The sequence below is a fragment of the Eublepharis macularius genome, chromosome 6 (assembly GCF_028583425.1).
Source record: "Eublepharis macularius isolate TG4126 chromosome 6, MPM_Emac_v1.0, whole genome shotgun sequence".
NCBI classification, from domain to species: Eukaryota; Metazoa; Chordata; class Lepidosauria; order Squamata; family Eublepharidae; genus Eublepharis; species Eublepharis macularius.
In genome coordinates this window covers 70,210,825-70,233,153 of record NC_072795.1, presented here as the reverse complement: position 1 = coordinate 70,233,153, position 22,329 = coordinate 70,210,825, and the positions used below count along the sequence as shown (strand labels likewise).

At 42.2% G+C, this 22,329-nt stretch overlaps 1 protein-coding gene across 1 annotated transcript in view; it reads right to left on the bottom strand.

Moving 5' to 3' along the window:
• The window catches only part of SORCS3 (sortilin related VPS10 domain containing receptor 3), an 818,830-nt gene that overhangs the window by 320,125 nt on the left and 476,376 nt on the right, over positions 1-22,329 (bottom strand). Inside the window, exon 5 of the mRNA XM_054984254.1 lies at positions 21,384-21,457. Within this exon, the coding sequence (XP_054840229.1) occupies positions 21,384-21,457 (74 nt within the window). The remainder of the gene's footprint in view (positions 1-21,383; positions 21,458-22,329) is intronic.

Here is a 22,329-nt window from a genome sequence, read left to right as displayed (position 1 = left end):
CAAGCAGTGAAGAGAATTACAGAAAAAGGACCTCTTGTGAAGGGCATGGATAAGTACTTCTGAGAACCTAGGTACTTCTAAAGAAGGGAAGCAAGTTAAACAGGAAAACATCCCCCTTACCCAAAAAACTGACATCAAGGGCCATTTGGTGTAATTCATTTTTTTTCTAAATAATATATTAGTCAAAAGACACTGTTCTAACTTCAGGAATGAGCGAAACATAACATACAAACATGATTGTCTGCAGCAGGCAGAAGCTGCATAATGTGTGAATTGCCGGCAGCCAGATCCATGATCACCTGCTTCACACATTGTACTTATTCATGCAAGTACCCACCAAAGGGTATGTGGGATACCTTATAATAAGGGGGGAAATCTATTTTGTGAAATGGTTCAGATTAGTGAGTAAAAAATTATTTAGGATCACTTTCACCAAAAGTAATGTAACATCACGCCCTAGAGAGGGAGCTAAAGTACATACTTTAATTTGGGTTCTAATTAACAAATAAAACATGGCAGATGTTTTGGGCTCCCAGATTGGCTCAAGCCAATCTTTGGCTTACTTTGATGTCAGATTGGTCTGACCTCAAGGGCACCAGGTTCCACATGTCACAGCTGCCCCACAAATTTCAGAAGAGCTTAGAATTCAGCTGGAGACAAGCCATCTGCAACAGTCTTCCCTATGGTACCAGGACTAGGCTGGAGGCACCTTCCCTTTGATCAATGACATGTTAGGAAAAACAGGAGATAACCATACTTTTCTTGAGAAGGGTTTTCCAGAAGCATGAGTCTGTTGGAACATTGTATGTGGATGCTGATCCTAGCTTTGCCTGTGCCTATTACCTCTGGAACTAGCTGCCTAAGTTTCAGGTTGGAGAGATTTTTTTTTAAAAGATCATTACGTAAAGATACATTTTATTGCATTTCTTGCCTGTTCCTCAGGTCTCCTGAATTCAAGAGATGATCCAAAAATTCTCTTTTGTGCCCTGCCCAAGATCAAGGTGGAATTCAGAGAGAGTTACTTTTGACTTTTCTTTAGTTTCAGGTGGGTAGCCCTGTGGGTCTATAGTAAAGGAGCAAGATTTGTGTCCAGTATCACCTTAAAGACCAACTAGATTTCCATGGTATGAGCTTTTGAGAGTCAAAGCCCTCTTCATCAAATACATGGAGTGGAAAAGGTAGGGATTTCTATAATCCAGGAAGAGAGTGGGAGGGGTACTGTAAATTAGAGTGTCATGAAGCTAGCTATAATACATGTTGTAATTAGCTTGATACAGCACGGGTGCAAAGAGCAGAAAATTAGTAGTGCAAGAAAATCAGTAGTGCAAGAAAAATCCAATGTCCTGATTTAACCCTGCAGGATGCATTGTTCTGGAATATTCCTGAACAATGGGTTCTTGGTAGAGTATTGCCATGGGTGTAGCTAGAACTATAGAATAGTTGCTGGATATGACCAAGAAAGTCATAGAAGATGCCTTTGCTCAAAGAAACAGGGCTATTCTGGCCTCATAAGTTATAACTAGACATGCCACAAAGGAAGTCTAGAGGTCTAGAACAGAACAATGTTGAAAAGGGGCATGAAACAGTGGAATAACACAGTTGTATGGCCTTCTATAGATTAGAAGAGCCTTGCATCAATATATAAAATATACTAAGGCCCAGGTGCAGAGAGTATCTGAGAATGTCAGGAATGTGTAACTTCATAGAAGTTAGAAATAGAATTCAAAGATGGATGTATTGGTGGAGGGCCAAACGATATTCAAATGTATGAGAAACTTGAAATCACTGATTTTTCACAGCCTTTGTTAAGACAAGAGATAGCAAGAATGAACTATTTTTATATATTTTAAGAAGACGCTTCAAATACGAATAACCTTGTCTAGTGTTTGAAGTTGTAAGATAATAAATTAGCCAAAAATGCCCTCCCCCTTTGAAGTGGGACAGACAACTATTGTTAGGAGAAGGTTCTAAAACCCTATTAATATGACAAGCTGAATCTAATCAGGAGCTTACTCTTAGAAGGGGCTCCTTGCCTGTGACCTTCATATCTTTGGGTAAGATACTTTTTTGTACTCATGTAATTGCTCATCTTTAATGATCTATGTAGTTACAATGGACGGTATGATTTTCTGTTGACTGAGCTGACATTAAGAATGCTGAATAATTATGTTGTAATGATAAGGACTTAGAATGGAAGCAGAGATTCTGTAATTGTATTATTTGTGCAAGAGCCCCATGGCGCAGAGTGGTAAACTGCAGTACTGCAGCCCAAGCTCTGCTCACGACTTGAGTTCGATCCTAACGGAAGCCAGGTTCAGGTAGCCAGCTCAAGGTTGACTCAGCCTTCCAATCTTCTGTGGTGAGTAAAATGAGTACCCAGGTGCCTGGGGGTAAAGTGTAGATGACTGGAGAAGGCAATGGCAAACGTCCCCATAAAAAGTCTGCCAAGAAAACGTCATGATGTGATGTCCCCCCATGGGTCAGTAATGACTCGGTGCTTGCACAGGGGACTACCTTTACCTTTACCTTATTACTTGTGTACAGTACCAGGTAACAAATCTAAAACTTTTCTGTGGTGTTACATCTTACCAGGAATTAAATAATTTGCTATAGGAACACTAGCTAATAATAATAATTGATTTATATACCACCATTCAGGACAACTTAACATCCACTCAGAGTGGTTTACAAAGTATGTTATTATTATCCCCACAACAAACACCCTGTGAGGTGGGTGGGGCTGAAAAAGCTCTAGAAGAGCTGTGACTGACCCAAGGCCACCCAGCTGGCTTCAAGTGGAGGAGTGGGGAATCAAATCCACTTCTCCTGATTAGAGTCCCGCAGCTCTTAACTACTACAACAAACTGGCTAGACACTCAGGGCTTCTTAAGTGTCCTCTTATATCTGAATCAAACGTGACCAGAGTCATCTAGAACAGCACCCCTGCTCTATCAAGCTAATTACAAGATGTATTAAGCTAGCTTTCTGACACTCTGATTTACAATACCTCTGCTACCATCTGCCTTGATTATAAAGACTCCTATCTTTTCCTACTCCATGTATCTGATAAAGAGTGCTTTGACTCTCAAAAGCTTATATCCCGGAAATCTAATTGGTCTTTAAGGTGCTACTTGCACTTGATTTTTCTTAACATCTTTTGATTCTATGAAGAATCAGAACATTGGGAAATAAAAGGAAAATACTTCAAATTAGATGTGTTTGAACATCTCTAATCACTCAGAAAGAGGACAAGCTTAATTTGAAAGAAAAGGGCCAGGCAGGTGAGAGAAGTGGACTCTTTCCCTTTCTTGTGCCTTACCATCAATGAAATTCCTCTCCCTAAGTTCTTTTCTGTCAACCAGTCATTTTCTGGCATGGGATTCTTAGCTGGAAGAAACCAGAACCCAAAGAAGAATGCCAGAGAAATAAGCTGCAGCCAGAAGGAGGAGTCTGCATTCCTCACCCACAAACCCTTTCTGCCTTTAATATCAAATCCTATCCTTCCCGTCTCCTCATGCTATGTGATCACAGCAGTTCTTTTATGTTTAGGCACATTGCACTGCTGCTGCCACATATGTTATGGAAAAATAAGGCTGGCCACGGACTCTAAACCATCATTAATATATATGAATTAGCTCACTCTTTGTATCCAGCATGTTTGTTTATTTGTTAACAAATTTATATGCTTTTTCCACTGACCATAGTGGTACAATGTAGTTTACAAGATATGTCATGAAGAGCTCACTAAAAAGACAGTTTCAGCTGCTCGCCAAGGAAAAAAAACTTTTGAAAAAGAAATGGAAATGTTCCTAGGAAGTTCAGTTTAGTTAGAAAATTCAAAAGCAAACTGTCAAGAACTTCCTCAATAGCACCCACGCTAAATGTCAGCAGGATGAGGGGGTCTGTGGAGCCTTTTTCACAAGCACTTAAAGGAAAGGTCAGACATGAAGCCAAAGTCCATCAGAGAAATGGGTTGTCTTCCCTTTTCAACTGAATGAGACCCACTGTGATCAAGAATAAGTGAAATACTTCTGTTTAGCCATAGCTATGACTGAACTAGGACAGACGAAAGAGGCTGAAAACAAACAACAACAACAAAAGTGAGTGGCTCCCCATTAAAAAAAATCTAGAAGCTGCATTTCCTTCTAAAGCCTTGTCACACTTAACCTAAATTTAGGGTTCCCAGCAACCTGGAGAAAAAATGTCCTCTCCCTTTAATAGAGGCTTAATGTGCAGAAATACACAATGGAACTTTTTCATGGTATAGAGGTAAATAATATTATCTAGTAAATAATACTCCATTAAGCCTCAGTTTAAAAGACTGCTCAATTTTTTCTCCAGGTTGTTGGCAACCCTACCTTAATCATTATCTGACTAGAGAGAATGGCTAGGATATGTATGCTGTTTGTGTCTTTTGCCTTCCTTACTTTCCTTGGATATCAAAATATAGTCAGAGGAAGTTTTGCTAAGAGAGGTACCCATGAAGTTTAAAAAAATCGAAGCACAGTTATGAGGCCTTCCATGTAGGGTAGTAGGGTGAAACAAAGACTTCTTGTGACTTCTTGTGTAAAGGAGTACACATCACTCTTTCAGAGTACCAACACACTCTTTCATGGCATTATGAGATTTGTGCAGAGTCCAATACTGGGTATCTGCTTGTCCCCTCAGGTTGCTCAATCCTGTCTTTCCTCTCCTGGACCCCAGATGTAGAGGGGAGACAGGGGAATTCTACCCATTGTTGTGGGGATAATAACATACTTTGTAAACCACTCTGAGTGGGTGTTAAGTTGTCCTGAAGGGCAGTATATAAATTGAATGTTGTTGTTGTTAAAATTAAATACAAAACCTAAAACATAAAATCAACAATGTCCAAGAAAATAAAAACAATATGCTGTATCCTACCACACTGCTCAGCTAATGGTGGCATATTTCTCTGGTACAAGAAACCTTTCTGTTATACACTAGAGAAGTGTTCTCTTGCATAAAAGGAAGGCTCCTTACTAGAGATGGGCATGAACTGGAAAAAAAGAACCATGCAGTTCATGGTTCATTGCATTTCATGAACCACGAACTTTCACAAACCTGCCCTGGCTCACGAACCGGGATAGGTTCGTGAAAGTTCGTGGTTCGTTTGGTTCATGAAAACATCATACCCTGGTCAGCAAATTGTCACTTCCAGGTCAGCAGAAGGCCACTTCCAGGCCAGCAGAAGGCCACTTCCAGGTCAGCAGAAGGTCTGCAGGAAGTCCATCCCTTGTTGCCTAGGAAACTGATTGATTTGCACCAGGCTGTCTGCAGTGACGAACCAGAAAACGAACCAAACAAACCAGCCTAAAGTTCGTGGTAGTTCATCAGAAATGGGCTCTGACGAACTGCCGGGTCGCAAACCACAAACCAGCCTGGTTCATCATGACATTTGGTTCATATTTCAGTTCGTGCCCATCTTTACTCCTTATGTTGGGAGAAGGCATTGCCATTAGCTGAGCAGAGTGGTAGGATACAACCCAGCTAAAATAATAGTATCAATGTCCCCTTCTCTTGCAAGACATAACATTAGCGGAATAACCTTATCCTTTTATTACACTTTAGTTTGGAATTTCTTCAGGTCATCATCAGATCTGAAGTTTTCTCCATCCTCCTCATGCACTTTCCAGCCCTCTGCCAGAAAATACAAATCTGGAACCACTACTTACCAAAAATACAGTTTATGTATTCATATTACGTATGCAAATTTAAACTGTTTTTCGAAACTCATGCACAGTTCTACAAGTTCACCTTTTACCATCATCTAAAGACATATAACATACCTATGATGCTGCTGTCTGTCATCCAAAGGCATGTTACAGGCTCCTGATGCCACCAAAGTCTAAACAGCATCATTGCCATCAGCTAGTCCAATGATTTTTAGGTAAAAGACAGTGATTACTCTATATTGCTGTCAAAACTTCCCATGGGAGGAAAAATAGTAGACTGAAACCTCAGATCCTACTACAGAACTGAACTGGTATATCCCGGTTTCCTGCTCTGAAGACGTTTCATAGCCTGGTGTTTCTGATGTTTTATGATGGCAAAATTAAACTGAACTCATTCTAAAGAGTATGCTCTGGGGAATACCAGAAAACAAAAGGAAAGGAGTTTCAATTCTTTCTTCTTGCTGGGAATGGATTCTGCCTCATATAGCTGCTGATGTATAGTCATCTTAAAAGAGTTTGTTAATTTCCAGGGGAGGGGGAGGCATAAAAGAAGAATCTCCTTATCTTTAATGGAATGTTACTGAGCTATACAAAATGGATCACATTCAAAACAAGCAGGGAAGTGTCTTGTCTGTTTTGCCATGATAAGAGACAGTGTTTAGTACACAGCATGCATTTTACTCAGTAGGCTAAATGTAACAGTGATTTAAACTTAATGACAGGGAAACTTCCAAATGTCTTGGGACATCAGACTATCTAAAATACGGCACAAAACACTGCCAGCCTAGTCTTCCTAAACTGTTAGCTCCCCACCCCTTCTGAATTTAGATTAAAATACTGGTATTTCAAAATATTTTAGAGAGTTCTTATGGCATTCTCATTTTCAGCACAAGCTGCTATCTGAATTTACATTTTTCAGTAGAAATATCTATGCCTTCAGTAATTTGTAGCCAATTAGCAGTACTGATAATAACAAATAAATTGTCTTATTACAGAACAAAATGTACAACAACTTCAATATAAAATATATCTATATAATTTACAGCTATTGGTTCACCTTGGTTAAATAAAATGGACAATTGTTTCAGTTAACTAGAAAGCATAAACTACATATTGGAGAAGGCGGGCTTAAAGATGAAAACTGGTGCTAACCAACTGTTCAAGTGAGCCAGCCTCTCTTCCTTTTTAGTAAATCTGGAGCCATCACCCATCATGATATACACAGAATGGGTATGATTATAAGAAAACATGGCAACTGGACTTGCTACTGGAACATCAAAAAAATACAGGACTAAAACTGGATAAGAGGTGATAAACAAGGAAGGTGAAAGCTGCCAGACAGGTTTGGAGCCAGGGTGGACTTGCCAGGCAGGCAACCAAGGAGGACACCTAGTGCAGCCCACCCTCAGAATAGTCAGCTCATGGTATAAGTGTTTGACAGAGATCAGTGGTCTAAAGTTGAAGGCTAATAAAGGAATTAGTTGAACCCACATAACTGGTGTCTGCCTTTATTGCCTTTGGTCATATTTGTGGGTGCTGGGACAAGTGGATCTATGATCAGTTTTTAAGGTAACTGAGGGCCAAGCTACAAGTGACAAATGACACTTGAATGGCAAGTGGATTGAGTGGAGCGCAAGTGGAGGGCAAATGAACAGGGAGAAATACATTTGCCGTTCAAGTGTCATTTGTCACTTGTAGCTTAGCCCTGAGATTGGGGAGAGTACTGTTTCCTGGGGCATTCAGCCAATGGTAATCTCTAAGCCTGCAGCTCCTCCCCATTTGGATCCTGAGACCAACTAGTGAACATGGGCTGTCTTTGAAGAGTAGGAACACCTTCACAGAGAAACATGCACATGCATCTGACCACATGCAGTAACGCTTCGGAAAGTATTTTCAAGCCCCTTCACAAAAGCACTATTTTCACCACCCAACTCAACATAGGTGAAAAATTAGCTCAATCTTAAAAGGAATATATTTATGACAGGAGTTGAAGAAGGAGGTGTTCCTGATCCTTCAGTACAAATTCAGTTTAGTCAGGATTCAGGAACAACATTTTCACTTAAGATGTGGCATATATTTTTCTAAGGCTAAACAGCTGGCCTATCTTTAATTAAATAAATGTGTATTAAAATAGGTAGAATATTCTACTTACTCAAGGAAAAGTATAGTTTCTCTAAAATGTGAGATGGAATACATATTAATTAATACAATGAACATAAACTATAATTAGTTGTTAGATGGAAGACATTCAAAGCTTGAATGTTTTCTTTTTCACTGATTAATATTGTCTGCAACAACATACAGGAACTGAATGTCTTCAAAATATTGAAAATATTTATTGCAGAAAATCTATATTTTAAAGATCTGTTGCCATAGATCGCAACTGAGACTTGTCTATGTTAGTTGCTCATTGTTTAAAGAAAAGCCGGAATGGTTTCTCATGCATTCCAAACTAACTGGTAGCCTTAGATGGGGCTTGGAAAGAAAAAATTGTATTTATTTATTTATTTGTATTAAGCCTGGAAAGATGAACCCATTACATCAGCGTGACATACTCAGCAGCATCCTCTTAAATTCCATCTCCCCCAAACACCTAATCAAAGACCAAATTATAATAATGTGTTATTAAAGCTGTGGTTGATTAATCTATTGACCAGATCTTTGTTTGTTCCATACAGCCAATATGAATGGTATGGGCAATTTATTAAGAATATTTGATATGCAGCTAGGAGATCCTCACAGAAAAGAAGTGATGGCTTCCCCGACTGCCACCCACAGCAGGCTAGATGCAGACGACAGGCAGGCTGAGCCAGCTGGAAAGTGCACTCGTACCCAGGCATTCCATGAAAGAGACCATCACACGCGCTAGGAAAATGCATTATTCAGTGGGTAAACAAAGCTGGCACTGTAGTTCCTATTTCAAAATATCATAAAGACTCAACTCAGGATTAACTGACCAGCTGCAAATTAATTTATTCATCTGTGCAACAGAGAGACACAGCAGACTGGCAAATAAAATAGAATATTTCAGATAACCAACATGCTCCAGAAATCTGTTAAACCTAAGCACACTAATTTAATACTCTGCAGTTCAGCTAAAATAACTGACCTGAACAGAAGAAAATAAGCTTATAAGGCATCTCAATCTCACTAGTTTGTGGGCTACAGCTTCTAGTGCTAGACCATCATTTTGCTACACAAGCACATCCTCAACACTTTCATTGTCTCTATCAGAAACCTGAGGAGCTAATCTTCCTTGTCTCCTCTCTCTCCCATGTCTCCTTAAAAACATGGAAGCCACACACACACTATACAGCTTACCAAATCCTCATATTTTTCCTTCTGTACATGAGAGTTTGGCCATCACTTCGGTTTTCTCCTTGGCAACCCTGCCTTGGTTACTTAGACAATTAAAATAATGACAGAACTCTAATGAAAGAAAGGATTTTTATGAGAGTTCAAAAAACTCTGTTGATTATGTGCAGCTTGCCACATTGTTTTTCAATACAACTGAGAGAGAGAGACATGGAAAAGAGGATTAGTTGTTCTGGCTCCTGGGAAGAGGTAAAGGGAGGCGGGGGGGGATGGACCATCCCTCCACTCCACACCAAAACCATCTGAGGTAACTGCCTGAGTTGTCTAATGGGAAATCCAGCCCTGAAACACTCAGATATTGTCATATAAACAGGAACAATATTTTGAAATTTATACATATCCCATGCAAGTGACTAGATTTAAGTCATATCAGACACATAATTTCCTGTCTCTATATGGAAAAATCTATAAATCTGTATAGGCTGGGCAGAAACCTGTTGGCAGAGAACTTAGCAAATTTTTGTAGCATCCACACAAACACAAGCAAGTTATTTGGAAGGTTTGCCTCTTTGCTGCATGCTGTGCCTGTGCTTTCCAGTAAGTCAAAATGTTCCCTAGAAAAACACCTAGTCTTTCATTCATATATTTTCATATATTTTCACAGCATATTGGTTCCCTGATATATTGTTACTGCTATAGCTCAAATAGGAGGTCTCCTTAAAAAGTTGGGGGAATTAGCATTGAGGCAAGCAAGAGGGGGTAACTAGGAATCTCCTCCACCAATGTTTATCCCCTTAGAGAACTCTCAAATAAATCAGACAGATGTTCAAAAGGAAAGGTTTTTCTATTAAAAGAGAAATAAAAAGGGCAATAACACAAATACACACAGCCCACATACAAGGCTAACTAAGAAAATCAGGGAGGAAAGTGGAAGAAAGCAGTTTAGGGAGGACGATAATTACTAGTCTTGAAGCTAGAAGTCCATGAAGACAGCAGCAAAATAGTGTTTCACAGAGAAGATGTCCAAATGAATTTGGAGGTTTATGGCAGGTCTCAACACACACACACACGCACACACACACACACACACACACACACACAGCACATGGTTAGGGCAAAACCTTCCCTGAGACACATGTATAGGGCACATGTATAGGGCAAAACCTTCCCTGAGACAAAACTGATGTCTTTGCTCCAAAACAATGGCTTAATGGCTGTGGAGGTAGAACAATAAGTGGGGGGAGGTTTGATGGTTCCTATCTGAAGTAGACTATAAGTGAAAATATTGCTTGATGACCTGGTAAGCACAGAATGGGAAAGGTACCAGATTTGCTGAATAGCCTTGATTAGGGTAAATGGTTGAAGGAAGGTATAGGAAGGCACTGATGAGCTTAGACAGGGGTTTTCTCAGGAAGTTTCATTATCTCTGCATCTCTCCAGGGCATGGAGGGGTCGTCACTCACTCAACCATCTCTGACTCATGTTCTGGTAGTTTTCTAGTCTTGGCAGGCACTCTGCCTTGGGCCAGGCAGTGCTTTGGACCTATGGCATAGAAGAATGCATTTTATGATATTCCATCAATAAACTGCCCTCTCAGCGTGGAGAAGGGGTCTGGCTGCTAACACTGCTTTGGTGCTTTTTCAGCCTAGTTAGGGCTTCTTCTCCATTAGAGTATCCTAGCCAATTAGGGATCACATAGTTAGGATTGCCAGGTCTCCTTGGCAACTTATAGGGAGACCGTACTTCACATGCACTCCTGGCCTGCACACAATGATGTCATTTCTGGAAGTGATGTCATTGCACTGGTCAAAGAAATGTTCTCGCACTTCACAAAGAGCCAATTCTTTAAGAACTGGTCTATTTGGAGCCAAAACTGACCCTGCGCAAAACATCATTGCTCATGGGACAAGAGTATACACTGTGCATTTGTCCAGGTTGCCTGCCAGTGGCAGATGATCTCTAGGTGGCTTGCTACCTCCTGTTGCCAAGTAGGCCCCCTCCCCTGCTTTAAGGCCTGCCATGAACTGTGTTAAAGTTTCCTGCGTTGCTGTTTTATTGCTGCACAAAGATTGCCTTGCACGTGTGTATTCTGATGCACGTGTCAGTTTCCTACCTGCGTGTCAATTGCCTTGCTGCTGTTATAGACTGTGCAGTTTACTGACTCCATGTTTGGTTAACTGCACAAAAGGACTCTCTTTCTGGGCAGCCCTGCCCTGACCTGTATCTGGATTTCCCAGTGTGTGTTTGGACTTTGTTACAAGTGTGCCCCGTGCCTGCATTGCCATCTGCCATGGACCGTGCCTGTTCCCTGCCTTGGACTGTGTTTTAAAGTGTTGTTCCCCCTGCCTCCATGGAAGCCTGCCTCATATGGGCCCAAGCCGCTGCTAGCAGCCGGGCGCCTGCCGGGGAAACCTCCAGCGAGCCTGGCTAGGCGCTCCCTGGTCAGTTCCCGCCTGGAGCCTCCCGCGGGCCGGTCCCCGAGCTTGCCCTGGCCTGCAAACCAGCCCCAACTATGCCCAGCCGGCATCCATGTTCTCAGGCAGCTAGAAGACCCTGGGAAGAAGACTGCTTTGAGAAGCCATTTCGGCGAAGCGGGCACACCACGTCCGCAGCGAGAGCCCCTCGCCCCGCTCTGCATATCTTAGGAGCCGCCCCGGAGAAGGAACTAAGTGCCGACCATCCCAAGCACTTAGAGAATGCATCTCAAAGAAACCTCCGCATTCCAGAGCTGATGACATCAGGACAAGCCCTGTCCGCTGGAATATCCTTTCAGCCCACTTGGATTTCCCCCTCCCTCTTTTGTCCCCTCTTCCTGAGGTGTCACTTATCACAATCTGATTGCTAAAGTGGCCCATCCAAGCCATTCAGTAGCCCATTAGAACCTTTGTTTTAATCTATGAGAACCACCAAGTACAGCACCAGCCCCAGGGTACGTTTTGGGGTATTTAAGCTGGTCTCTCAGACCACACATTGCTTAGGCCATTCCTATCCAGACTTCCTTGCTGTCCGTCTGTGGTCCCAGTGCTGGCATTGGGCCACCCTCGCTGCTGTGTCTCTGCTTCGCTCCAGGATTGTGAGTATTTCCCTTATCATCGTTGGGAACCCGCTAATGCGAAAGTCTCTATATTTCCTACTCTGTGTTTCTTAGGTCTTGTATGTTCCTTGTATGCTTGTGCAAGTTTAGGCTTACGCCACACTAAATACACGTGTTTGGAACCTTATTTGTAGTCTGCCTCTTTTTCACTAGAGTGTCTGGGATCGGGACCTCCGTAGACATAGGTTAAGATCCGCGCTAATTTTAAGTTACAGACTGCTACAGCTAATTCCCCATTATAATAAAGAGCAGTTCTGGTAACACTCCCACCCTGGCAATCGGCAGGCAGAGGGGCAAACCATCAGGAGTTTGCCCACCACCAGCGGGCACCCGAGAACCCTACACATAGTGTATGTATTAATACCGTGGAACAATGGAATTAATATTATTAGGCTTTCTGGCAATGCCATGGAATGCAAACAAAGTCAACCTTAGGGCCCTTGTTCATAAGGGGAGTCAGGGAGAAGGGAGCATGTTCCTACTGCCAAAGTAACTGAGACAACTCTTCCTGCTTTGCTGCACTATTCTATAGTGAATTCATTGCCATCCTTTGTTAGTGCTCCTGCAGAACATCACTGCAACATAAGGAACACTAGCCCATTTGCCTTAGCCACATCCTCTCCCTCACCCCATCCTTTCCTTCTCCCACACTTACCTAGACTGAGAACCAGGAGAGCTTGTTTGACTGCAGGGACAGTCTTAGCCAAAGGGCAACAAGCACATCTCCCCATGGGCCACATGCTGGGGTAGGGGCAACCACCCACAGACCTATTCCCCTGAATAAAGCAAGGAAAGAAGAGCAGGCTCCTGTTACTCATTGTGCCCACCACCTCCAGGGTTTGGGCTTTCAGCAGCAGCGTTAGTGTCAGCCCACAAGGCTCCATCATGGACTTTTGCCCAGGGACCCAGAATCACTAAGACCACCACTGTTTGATTGTTCCCATCAGGATGTTGCAATCATGCCAAAATAATTGATCTAAAAGGGGAAGAATGAAGTTTTATCTTGGGCCATTGTTCTCAGACCATCTATCCACCAGACATGAAAATCTGTTATAATGACTACATACATTGGAGTATCATGAAATTGCAGGAACAGGAATAAGACATAAATTATGTAATCACCAGAAACCTCCCATATAGTTCTCCTATTATCAAATAACTTCCTTTCCATTCTGTCCAGGGCTGCTGCACCTCTCTTAATCCATACTAGGGAATTCATTCTGCCAGTCAGCTCTCTCCAAACAACGTCATTATCAGCAGCTCCTTCTTTTCCTCTGGACATTAGAAGATAGGCTAATTTCATTATCTTCATGCTTAGGTCAACAAATGCCACAAAGTCATATCTGATCATTGGGTTTATGAGAATGGTCCACAATAGAATATAAAATTAAGATCACTTTGCAGATACAAACTGTTCACTTATTTGTCCCTCCAACTCTCTCATTTCAATTCCCAGCATACAATGGAGTGAATGGAAAAAATTATTCACTTAATTCTATGCTGAAAATCAACTCATTCTCTTGAATGATGTGACCATTGTTTCACTATGTGGGCATCTCTAACATGATCTGAATTTACTTTACACAAGACCTAAGGCTGATCCAAATGTTCAGGGGAATGGAAGATTTGTTTTCACTTACCGTGAAGCTTCCTTTCTTAGTGGTCCAGGAATGGGGCAGTACTTACTCTTGGGATATAGCTCCTCCTCTCCGAAGACAGGGTCAGTCAGCTGATTTTGATCCCAGAGGGGAGGGGCTTGTCTCAGGAATCACAAGTCCATTCCCAAGTCTTGACTCCCTATCATACCGTAACAGAAAACAACTTCTCTAATTTTTTAAAAATAATAATGTTCCTCCCCTGACACTGGTGGGAGGAAGACTACCACCCTAATTCTCCATCCAATCCTAGAAGCTGCCCCCAAGAAACTTGGGTGGGTAGGACTGCCCCACTCCTGGACCACCAAGAAAGGAAGCTTCACGGTAAGTGAAAACAAGTCCTCCATTTGCTGGAGGTCCCTGGAGTGGGGCACTCTTAGGACATACAAAAGCAGTGTGCCTTGGAATGGGTCATCCAGCTTTCAGGTCTAGAGGGTGTATTGTAGTACCTTCCTGCCAAAAGTTGCTTCTGCAGAGGCCAATTTATGTATCCTGTAGTGCCTGATGAGTGATTGTATTCATACCCATGTGGCTGTTTTAATGATCTTTTCTAATGACTAAAGGATTTATAGGCTGCTGATGTTGCTGCCCCCCTTAGTGAGTGCACCATGATGTCCTGAGGTGTCTCCAGACCTCTGGTTTGATACGCCAGAATTATGTATCCTCTGCTCTACCTACTTAGCATGGAAATGGACACTCTCTGTCCCAAGGAGGACCTCTTGGAAAACACAACTAGTGTCTCAGACTTGTGAAAACTGTTTAGTCCTGCCCAAGTAGAAGCTCACAGCTCTATGTATATCAAGGCAGTGAGATTCCCTTTCCTTCTCGTGCTTTGGATTAGGGTAGAAGGAGGGTAGTACGATCTCTACTGTCCTATGAAAAGGCAGAGTGAATGAAGGCTGGTTTGGTTTGTAACTTACTCTCATCTTGAAGGAAGGGGCATAGCTCCCTATCTACTACTAGTGCCGGCAGCTCTGACACTTGTCTAGCTAATGTGATTCCCATCAGAAAGATAGTCTTAAAGGTCAATTACTTTAGAGGACATGAGGCCATAGGCTTAAAGGGGTCTTTGGATAATGCTCTCAGTACCAAATTAAGATTTCATGTAGGAAACTGGTAAGCCCTTGGAGGATTCAACAATGAGGTCCCCCTTTGGAATCTGTTGATATGATAGTGATTTATAAGGGAATATCCCCTCCTAGAACCCTTAATTGTCAAGATGTTCACTAACTGCTGTCTAAAGGTGCTGCTGTTAAGACTTTTGTTCCACCCTTCGTGAAGGAAGGATAGTATCTCCCTTATTGGCCCCATAAAGGGTTCCATGCCTCTATCCAGACCATGAGCCACATCTGGAAACTTAGCAAGTATTGTTATAGAACTGTGGAACTCTTCCTGTACCAATCATGCCTTCTGCATAATCTAACCCTATTAGTTGTTTGCGTTCAACCTCCAGGCTATGAGGCTTGGCAGAGCTGGTCAAGGGTGCGGTATTGTTCTATGTGTCAACAGGCCCTTCTTCAGTGAGAGGTACCAGGGAGCCATGCTTGACAGTCTCTTCAGGTCATGACACCCTGTCCTTCTGGACCAGAAGGATGCTATTAAAATCACTTCTGCACATTGCTGTGTGATCTTCTGAACAACTCTGGGCAATAGCTGTACTAGGGAAAGCATACAAGAGTTGTGGAGGCAGCTTGTAGCTCACAGTGTCTACACCTATGACTTGAAGGTTTCTTCTTGAGTCTTGCCAAAACGCTGGCAGACTAGTTGGAATATCTCTCTGGATAGCATCCATTCTGACCGGTCCGTCACCCTCTGGCTTAGCTAATCCACCAGGGAGTTGTCCTGGTCTGCTATGTGTACTGCTTTTAGAGATTCAAGGTGAATCTTTGTCTATATAAACATGTGGTGACCTGTGGAAAGATCCTGGAATTCCACCAGACCCAGTCTGATGGCATCGAGTTCCAAAAGGGTTTACACTATTGATCATCTCTTCTTCAACCAGATGTCCTACGTCATTCTTTCCTGGATGTGGGTTCCCCAGCCCCATAGACTCGTGTCTGTGGTCATTACTGTTCTCTTTGGTTCCCTGAGTGGGATGCTATCATGTGATTGGACGAGGTCCAGTCACCAGTTGGTCTCCTGTTTGATGATCTCTGCCAACTAAACTATCTTGGACCACTTGTGCTCTAACACCTCTTGGTAGGGTAAACAGGAATCTTTAGAGTGCACAGGCCTAGCACCTTGCTCCCTGGAGGACATCTTGATAGGATAACTCTCATTACCAGCAGCTGAGCCAGTAGCTTCACTTCCGCCTTCTGTCTTCTTAAGACCTCTGTTGCCATCATCTGGATCTTTATTGCCTTTTCTGTGACAGTAAGACTCTGTCTTGAGCCGTGTCTATCTCTACCCCCAGGTGCAATATCTACTGGGTTGGAAGTAAATAAATCATAAATCAGTGATCCTGCAGACAGGTTCCCATCAATTTCCCACTGTAGCAGGGATGGAACCATGACCAAGATGTTCTCCAGATACAGGATAATGAGCCACTCTGTGCAGTTTAGCCATGTTATCAGTGCTACTAAGATTCTAGTGAACACTTGGGTGGTGCTTTGAGATCAAAAGGCAGAGCCCTATATTGGAAGTGCCTCTGAAAGATCAATGGAAGCCAGACAATCTTCCTTCTAAATGGCAGTCATGACTAATTTGAGAATTTCCATTCCGAACTTTCTTGTCCCTATGTGTCTGTTTTATTTGACCAATTCTTTTGGATATGGAGGAAAACCCCAGGTGGCACAGAGTTGAATTCCAGTAAATATCCATTAATAACTGTATCCAGTGTCGCTTACTGTTTGTTACCAAGGGTTTGCAAAGCTTTGTAAGCACCCTCCAATCATAATCAATCACAATCATGCCTGCTGCCTTGGCATAGTCACACTGAGTTCCTTTCTTTGGCCCCTTGGTATTCCAACTGGATTTGTTGAGGGAGGTGGGACTACTGTCCTCTCGATGCTTGGTCTGCTATCTTCCTTTGAATGGTCTAGTGTATCTCGTGTGGAAAGGATTTTGGACTCTCAAAAGGACTAAAGCCTCTTCCTCGAGTTCCCGCCCTTCTTCTTTGAGGGAAAGACTTTCTGCTTTTCTTTATCCAGAGCTTCTCCAAACAGGTTAGTTCCTTTGAAGGGAACCACAATTACTTTGGCTTGGGCCAAAGGGTCGACATTCCAGTTCCTAAGTCAAGTGTTGTGCCTGGGTGCCATGTTGAAATCATGATTATTGTTGACCATAGCAGAGCATCTAAGGATGTGCAAAGTCTGTTTCCAGGTCTATTTTCTTAGTTCTGCCCTTTGGCTCTTGGAGGATCTTGTGGCTCACTGCAGCCAGATCTGAGGCCCAAGACAATGCAGCTCTAGCCAAGAGCAAAGCTGCTGCCAATGTTCTGAGAGATGTAGTGGAAGCTGCCAAGTTTCTGCACTGAGCCAATTCAAACCGCCTGACAAAGGAATCCTTAGGTAGGCTGTCTGTGTCAGGACATCTACTAATGCTCTGCAGAGAGCAGCAAGCTCAGTGAAGAAGAAACTGCCAGAGATGAGCCAGGTGTGGTGGCGGGTGCCTGTAATCCCAGTACTCAGGAAGGTTGAGGCCACAGGCAGTGTGGTGCTCGAACAGGAATGGAAACGCCCTACCACCCTACTCCACCCCCATATCGCTTTGGAGCAATGGTGAGCATTAGAGCTGATTGTCCCTAGGTACTCCTAGGTTCCAGAGCCACAACTGCGATGGTGAGTGATAGAGCCAACAATCCCTAGGTTCTCCTAGGTTCCATGGCTGCAACCACAAACTCCACCAAGGTCCCTCACCTTTGGGCTGGGAGGAACCCCCTCTCAAAGGCCCACAGAGTGTGGTATTTGAGTCCAAGGTAGACTGTTAGGGAGACAGATACTCTCGGGAACTCCCTCAGGCTTGGAAGGAGCAGCCTCCAGCAGCAGCAGAGGAACTGCTCCAATCCCAGCAGCCCCGACTGAACTGAGGTAAGACTGATCCAGCGGGAATGGGGGCTGTGAAAAGAAAGAGGGAGGAGAAAAGAGCAGCAGAAGCTTTGGAGCCAGCTTGCCCCAAATAAAAGGGAGCCCTTTTATTTCTCTCTTCTTTCAGCCAGGGGTTCTGAAGTGTGCTTTTCACTTTCGCTTTCTCTTTTTGGCGGAAAAATTCTGTTGGTGGAATTGTCACTAATGACAGGCCCCAGCCATCTCCCAGGCCTCAGACAGCACAAATCTGTGGCCCAGATGTGCCAAACTCCCAGACCTCAGCCCCCTTCTGGGCCTCTCAATGAGCCAGAAAAACAAAGAAGACCTAAGGGTCTTCCTGAAAATTCCTGTTGATGAGATGCCAGCAAAGGCAGGCCTAATCATCCCCCCAGGCCTCAGAGAGCACAAATCTGTTGCCTGGATGTGCTAAACTCCCAGGCCTCGGCCTAGTCTTGGCCCTCTTAACAGGCTAATGAAAGGGAGAAGGTCCAAGATCTGGACCCCTCAGATGAGAATGCCAAGCTGCTATGACATTGTGGTTAAGTGACTGGGCTGCAAATCAGCATTCTGCTGGTTCAAATCCCATAATTCCATGAGCTCAGTAGCTGGCCTTGGGTAAACCTCACTTTTCAGCCTCAGCTACCCAGTAGTACGGGGGGCGGATAATGATAATTCTGATCTTATCACAGCTCTGATTGGTACTGATCTACCCAGAAGAGTGGTACATGGGCACAGTTGTTATTGTTGTTGTTATTATTTAATGTATAGCCTGCCCCCCCCCCCGCAAGCAGGTTCAGGGTGGGTTACAACAAAAACAAAGGCTCCTTCCCAGTTTAGTTTGCATTTATTCTTTGATAGGGGAGGCCACATGCCATGAACGAGTTTTCTTTCCGTAACTGATGTAACTTGAGGGTGGATAAAACAGGTAATTATGTAGCAGAGAGGAAAACAGAAAGAGAAATTGTTATAAAAGTAGGCTATAAAAGTAGGCTGTCCCATAACCTGTTCATGTGGACACTAGAGCACTCATTTTTTTTAACATCACTCTATAGGAGCTAAGAAGGAGACCATGCCACTAGCAGAACCATGAGAATAGACTAAGTGATGTGTTTGGAAATGCAGAGCTTCCCTTCCCTCCGGGATAGAGGATATTTTCACCTGGTTGCAAATTTAATAAGAAACTTGGAAATGACAGACAGCATAAACCATGAGCTAACGATAGACTTGAGGGAATTGGAGAGGAAGAAGAATCTTTTAACTCAGTCTACTAATCATCGTTCCAGTACAAGAATATAGCTTTAAAGGGGTGTGTGTGTGTAAAAAAAGACAAAAAGAAGCGGACACTATGCAAACTTAAAACTAGGATAGGTACTTGTTGGCCAAGTTTTAAACAGTAGCATTGAAAGCCATTTGTCTTCAGACAATTCCTGCTCCCATAAGTACTAAACTAGAAATGGAAGTGCTTGAAGGAAATAGGGGTGCTACTAAATTCTAGTGGGGGGGGGGAACTAAAATTCAATTTCAGGTTGCATGATCCAGCCATGTTCCAGGAACCATGCCTGAACAGACTGCAGTCTTGTGGGAATCTATTAGGTTTAACTGAGCAGAGAACTACAGTATCCAAGTGTTGAGTCTCTAAAAACTATTCATCTCTAAAAACATAGCTACTGGGATCCATAACAGATTCTAGGAAGAACACTGTAAACATGGGTGATATTGAATTAAAAATACAGGGCTCTTTTCAGAGCAGGACTGGGTAGTATCATAAAAGAGGTACTACCAGGACTGATTTTTAACATTGGTCTATTTCATCACCCATTAATTTCATCACCCATAATGCAGTTAATCTAAATCCTTTCTTTGTTCTGGATTGCTGGTGAAAACCTGAAGCTGAAATCATAATTATAAACATAACTATTGTAGAATTTGGAAGGCATAGTTTACAGGTTTATGCCCATAAAATGGGAACAAAACCAAACTTCAAACCCAAACTTTGATTCTTAAATGATAAAATTAGTGATTAAACTAAGTGGCAAATCCCTGAGGATCTTTTCTTTTTTTTAAAAAAAATTATATTTGAAATTTGTCAATTCTCTTGATTTTTTTTAAAAAATAAAACTAAATGGTATTTATTTATATAGATTTTTACCAAAGGCTATATATCTTTGTCATACAACAACCACTCAAATAACTGAATAATGAATATTGAACCATGTAACAGGAAGTGTACTTTTCTGATTGTTGTATGTAATATACTATGTTGTTAATTGGTTCTTCTTGTTTTAAAAAATTACTGAAAACATTGAATAAAATATAAAAAACAACCAGGGATAAAATAAATAATTTGAGAAGCGAGTCAGTCTCTGCCTTCCACACATACACATCATCATATCACAAAGTTAAATCAACTTAACCCTGGCCGCTAAAAAATCAACAAAAATAAGATGCATGAATAGGGTTGCCAGCTCCAAGTTGGGAAATTCCTGGAGATCTAGAGAGTGAAACTTGGAGAAACCTAGAGAAAGTGGGGTTTGGAGAAGGAAAAGACCTTGGCATGGCATAATTCCATAGAGTCTACCACGCAAAGTAGCCATTTTCTCCAGGTGAACTGATCTCTGTGGCCTGGAGACCAGTTGTAATTCCGGGAGATCTCTAGCCACTACCTAGAGGCTGGCAACCCTATGCATGAACCAGTCAAAGCTGAAGCTGTATATATTTTAAATCTCTTGATTTCAAAGGATGGATTATATATGCATTCGAACATCTCTCACTGAAATCAATTAGACTCAAAACTACCTACTGAATGGGGCCATAGGTCATATAATGCTTCTAATAACCTATGAAACAACCATATGATTATGACATGTCTCAGTTTCTCAGTATTCACAGTCAGAAAGTATGTAATCATTTTTAATGTAAACACTTTTAGAAAGTTTTTACCCCGCTTTTCCTTTTAATAAATGCACAAAGCATATTACAATATATTTTTTTTAATTAGCAAGATCACCTACAAAAATACAGTCAAATCTCAAAGTATGTCTTTAACCTCTTCCAAAAGGCCTACAAAGAAAAAATCATACTTCCTCGGACCGAGAGTTCCACAAGAGCCCCCACCAAACTAACCTCTGACAGAAGAGTTCCCCCCAGCAAGGTTCCTTCTGAACATTCTAAGGTCCCAGAATGGTTCATATGATTGGAGGCAGTCCTTCCATTACTTTGAACCAAAGCCATTTTAGGGCCTTAAAAGTCAAAAACAGCACCTTGAATTGGACACAGAAATAAACTATGAGTGAATGCATAGCACTGGTTTGATATGCTCATTGTGATACATACTGTACCTGTCACGTTTTATACCATTTGAAATTTCCATGCTGTTTTCAAAGGTACACTGTCTTCAAAGGCCCACATTCAGCATATTATAGCAATCTAATCTGGAGGTTGCTAAAGTGCAAGGGGCAGCAGCCAGATCAGCTTTTTCCAGAAAATTGTGCTGCTGGCAAACCAGCCTTGACTAGTAAACAGCACTCCTCACCATCTTGGTCACCTGTCAGCAATATTGAACTGTCGTTAAGCATCTGTGATGCAATGGGAAGAAACTCACCAGTAAAATCTGTTCGGTGTGATCCGTTCATGCATGAGCTGCCATCTTCTTCCAAAATCCATAGAGCTATAGAGCTGAAAAAAAGGAAACTAAATAAGTGAGACTGCAACAAGTAGGGCAGTGACACATGGACATTAATGCTGAAAGAAATTCATTTCCCCCAAATATGTCTCTGGAAAATGTTACCAATAGCTATTGAGTACTTGCCATTCTATACTTTGCATGTGACATTTAACAGTAAGTAGTACATGACATTTGATATTGGCTTTTTATTAGTAGATATTCCGTCAAGAATTTACTGAATGTTGATGTTAAATATTAACTATATGTAATATTCTGTTTCATAACCAATATTCAATAGAAGTAACTTACATACTATTCAGAATTTCATGTTATAGTATCCACTTAATACATAGTACCTAACTTGCTTTGAAACCAAAGGGTTTTTTTTTCAACATTTGATATCCAAATTTTCTGGGTCCAGAAAGAGTAGCAGTGGAAGCCATATGAAGCAACTTTAAGCCAAAGTTATCAATCATCATCATCATCATCATCATCATCATCATCGTTGTCATCATTGTTGTCATTGTTAACATCCTACCCTCCCTGCAAGCAGGCTCAGGGTGGGTCACAATGGTAGATAAAATATACAGAGATAAAATCACAATCATTTAACACAGCCATCTAACACCTGCTCACCGTATAAAAAACCATATAGCATCTGACGGAGGTGGAGGTGCAGCTTGGTCACTCATGCATGGTCGCTCATATATGGGGGGTAGATGGACAATACCCCCTCTACAGACATAGGGGAGACCGGGAGAGAGGCTCATTTGATGGAATACCTGATGTCCTCAACCATACGCCTGGCAGAACATCTCTGTCTTACAGGCCCACCAGAAGGAGACAAGATCTTGGTGGGCTCAAGTGTCCTCAGACAGAGAGT